We start from the raw sequence: 4,321 nt of genomic DNA on the forward strand, positions 1-4,321 counted from the left end.
TATAATTATCAATAAAATAAATTTTATTTTTTATGCATATATAAGTTATTTTTATAATATTTATATTTATTTTATAATATAAATAATTTAATAATATAAATTAAAATTTATTTTAACATAAAATTTTGATAATTAATAAATATTAAAAAAATAATATAATCAAAATAAAATATAAAGTCTCATCACTTATTAGCAGCTAATGAGAAAAAAATCTAAATTTAAAATTTCTGTATGCTTCCATTGCTTTTCTTGTGTTTGGAACCACATTAGTAATTGCAGCCGTGAGGGAGGGGATTTTGGTAATTATACCCATCGTCGATTCTTTGGCTGCGGGAGAAGACGCACTTCCGGCGCCTGTAATTCCTTGTGAGCAAACAGCGTCGGAGGAGAAGGAGCAGCAGCAAAGACCAAACATGTGAAATAATATAAGATGAAGTTCGTTGACAGAGGGATTTAATTTCCAGCCAATTGATTACTTTCATGCTGGATCACGTGCGTGGCACGAGGTTGGAAAATTCAGAGAGAAAAAAAGAAATTGCAAAAATTGCTAAAACTGAGTTTGGTTGTTAGAAATTATTAGATATATAAAAATTGTCGATTTTTATAGGAATTATCTTAAAAAAAGCTCAAGGATATCAAATTCTGGAAACAATCACACAAAAACACATCCCCTTTAAAGAAAATCTTCAAGCCTTCTAAACTTCAAACCTTGAATGGAGGAGGGTCTTTATTTAAATTTAGCTTAACATCTGCTGCAGTCTCAAACAATCTTGAATCCTACATTAAACACTGAAAGCATTATGATCATGTAATTGAAATTTCTGTCAAATTGCATCTCTAACAACAGTAATAAAGCATCCATGAATGATGAGTGATTAAATAGAAAGAACTAACCTTCTCATGCATTTCCTTCTAATTTATTTCTGAGAAACTTTCTCTTCACTTGATTTGCCTTAATTGCAATTGTTACCCAAAGCTTGTTATAGACTCTGTCAACTAACCCAAACCAAGCACACCTCCATGAGTCGTTGAAGTACAAGATACTACAAACCCCAACAAATCCAGCCGCAAATCCCATTCCCATACCACTGTAGAACCAAACCATTTCAGAGTCATCTTTCCTCGTAGTGCCACCTTTCTCATGACCTTTAGGCAATTCATCTGCATCATTTGAACAGTTATTCAATGGAGGTCCACAAAGTCCATCGTTGCCGATGTAGATGGATTTATCATCCAAAGTCTGAAGTTGGTTTCCCTTTGGAATTCGTCCAGATAAGTGATTGAATGACAAATTCAAGTGACTTAAAAAGTTCAAATCAGAAATACTGGATGGAATAGAGCCAGAAAGTTCATTTTCAGACAAGTCAAGTGATTCTAGTGAGCTTAACTTGCCAATGTTCCAAGGGATATGTCCAAACAATTTGTTTGCAGATAGATTCAGGTTCTGTAGACCTGAAAGATTCATCAACTCCTGGGGAATTTCTCCAACAAAGTTATTTCCTGAAAGGTCAATGGAATACAGAAATCGAAGTGTGCTAGTATATTCAAGCTCTATTCCTTTGACATAAACCTGCACATTCTCACCATAGCCTCTTACAAAACCCACATAGGGTCCAACATTAGAGTAATAGTCCCAATGCCCCTTCTGCTCATGCATAGCAATTGCAGTGAAATTGCCAAAACAATTAGGTATGGTTCCTGTCATCACGTTATTTGCCAAGTTCAATATGCGAAGAGAAGCAAGGTAGCAAAGCTGCAGAGGAATCTCACCTTCAAATTTATTGGAGTGAACACTCAGTACTTTCAGAGAAGATAGGCTCTCACCTATCCACCAAGGAATAAAACCATCAAAAGAATTCATGCTAAGATCAAGAGTCTCCAAGGATTCTAGATTCCTTAATGACGTTGGGATCTTTCCTTGCAGAGTATTGTTTTGCAGATGCAGGGAAACAAGCCACTCTTGAGAACCCAAGGACATTGGAACATCACCACTCAGCATATTACTTGAAAAATCAATCACAGTTAAACTTGTCAAATTTCCCCAACATGAAGGTATTCTTCCTGATAGATGATTATTCGACAGATCAAGAATTTCTAAAGAGTCAATCCTGCATAAAGTAGCTGGAACGGTACCATTCAAGTAGTTGTTGGAGAGGGATAAGTGTCGCAGACTTGGCATTATTTCACTGATATTCTGGGGAATCTGGCCGTGGAGCAAGTTATTGGAGATATCCAATACGGTTGCATCAAAATGAGAACAGGTTAAAAAACCATCAAACTGGTTAGATTTCAACAATATGATCAATTCGTTAGCATAAGGTGTGTTCAGTTTTCTGAAAGTTGGCAATGTCCCAAACAACTGATTATAAGATAAATCCAATCCTACAATATTGGAAGAAATATTTTCAAACCAGTCAGGGATGTTACCTGAGATGCTTGCATTAGACATTTGTAAAAATCTAATGCTCTTTTGTGTTTTGAGCCACTGTGGAAACGAAGGCCCTACTTCACAAGATGATAAATCAATCGAGTCAAGTTGAAAAGGAGGTATCCATTCGGGATCTATATCAAAAACTAAAGAATTCCGACCCATATTCAACTCAATCAAGCTTCTGAGGTTTAACAAGTGAAGTTCAGAAACCTCCCCATGCAATGAATTCTGACTGAAACCTAGTCTTTCAAGGTTGTAAAGCTGTCCAATGGATACAGGGATTGAACCCCAGAAAGAGTTTTCAGAAAGATAAAGAACTTTCAGGCGTTTAAATTGTCCCAAATTATCTGGAATACTACGAGAAAAGGAATTGTTTAAAAGATACAGATTCTCTAAACTGTTCTTGATGCAACCGGATGAGTTGCCAAAAGTTCCAGAAATCTCCCCGCTGAACTTGTTGTAACCCAAGTGTAGCTCAATCAAATTGCAAAGCCTGTTCAACGTGTTGGGTATGTTGCCTTCCAAAGAATTAAAACCCACATTAAGGGAAGCAAGAGAATTAAGATTACTGATATCAGTTGAAAGAGACCCTCGGAAAGCACTAGAATCCAGATCAAGATTTTGAAGTTTGGTAATATTATATAGCCAGCTAGGGATTGTGGAATGGAAGTTGTTCAATCCAAGTTTGAGAACCTCAAGAGATGTAAAATTGACATGTGAAACATCACCAGTGATGGAAAGCTCACAACTCCACAATTCTAATTCTAGTAAAGAAGGAAGCATGTTTATTGACTGCAACCAATTGTCACACTTGTCCAGGAGCACATACGACAAGTTCAAGTATTTCAAAGAAGATGGAAAATGGAGGCTGTGGATTGCCAATAAAGGCTTCGAACTGAGATCTGCATTCCAACTGAGATCAAGATACTGCAAGTTTGAAAGATTTCCAAGATGAAGGGAAATGTTTCCCATGATGGACGCCCGACAAAGAACGAGCTTAACTACATGACCGGTTATGTCATCGCAAGTGACTCCGAGCCATCCGCAGCAGTCATCTCCCACCCATGAAGGCAACGAGTTTGAATTGTCGAGGAGGCTTGACTTGAACTTCACAAGAGCTTCTCTTTCAGTCTTGATACAACTTCCATTGAAATTATCTCCATTGCAGAAGGAGGAAACGCTTTGAAGTAGAATGAGCAAGGCAAGAATCTCAACAACATTGGCAGTTGATGTTCCCATAACTTCTCAATTCAAAAACAAACACTCTAGTTTTCAATAATGATATTATTAATTAATGTTCAATATAGTTTTTATTACATCAATTTATAAAAATTTAGAAATTAGTTTTCATTAATTTAATATTAATTTTTTTAAATAAAATGATCTTTTTATAAGGGTAATTACCATTTTTTATAATATCAAATATATAATTTTCATCTTATAGATCTCTATAGACTTAGAAATTCATGCCTTTGGTACAAAAATTCCAATTAAAGCATTAATTAGTTCAACTTTCACAGGAATGGGATGGGTGCCAGGATTTCAACCTCATGACATTGACTCTACCAAACAAGGACGAATAAACATCTCTAGAAATGGCAGAATTAATAATATTTTAAAATAAATAAATAAACTCCCTTCTTTAATTACATATGGGGAACCTTCAATAATTATTTTGAGGTTGGATTTGATTTCTAATAGTCTTATTTAAAACTGTTTAATTAGAATTAATGTTTAAACCAAAAAATTAACCTTCAAATAAAATTTGAAGTTATATGAATTGTCTTAATTTTTTTATAAATTTATATACTCAATCTTTCAATTTTATATTAATTATAGTAATATGCTATCAAATCAAATTGTCACCATGGCCCTAAACTTTCCTAGCAA

General features: G+C 34.8%; 1 protein-coding gene across 1 annotated transcript; it reads right to left on the bottom strand.

The window, feature by feature from the left end:
- Nucleotides 1–295: 295 nt before the first annotated feature.
- On the bottom strand, nucleotides 296–3,687 carry LOC122721700 (receptor-like protein EIX2). Its single transcript, XM_043950198.1, has 2 exons — nucleotides 895–3,687; nucleotides 296–777 (listed from the first exon to the last, which is right to left on the bottom strand). The coding sequence occupies exon 1, from the start codon at nucleotides 3,668–3,670 to the stop codon at nucleotides 899–901; it is 2,772 nt and encodes a 923-aa protein (XP_043806133.1). The 5' UTR covers nucleotides 3,671–3,687; the 3' UTR covers nucleotides 296–777; nucleotides 895–898.
- Nucleotides 3,688–4,321: the final 634 nt, after the last annotated feature.

This window comes from Manihot esculenta, chromosome 1 (genome assembly GCF_001659605.2).
Source record: "Manihot esculenta cultivar AM560-2 chromosome 1, M.esculenta_v8, whole genome shotgun sequence".
Taxonomy (NCBI): Eukaryota; Viridiplantae; Streptophyta; class Magnoliopsida; order Malpighiales; family Euphorbiaceae; genus Manihot; species Manihot esculenta.

What these genes read in the sequence shown, in the direction of transcription:
- LOC122721700 (XM_043950198.1), bottom strand. Translation starts at nt 3,670, where the DNA reads ATGGGAACATCAACTGCCAATGTTGTTGAGATTCTTGCCTTGCTCATT.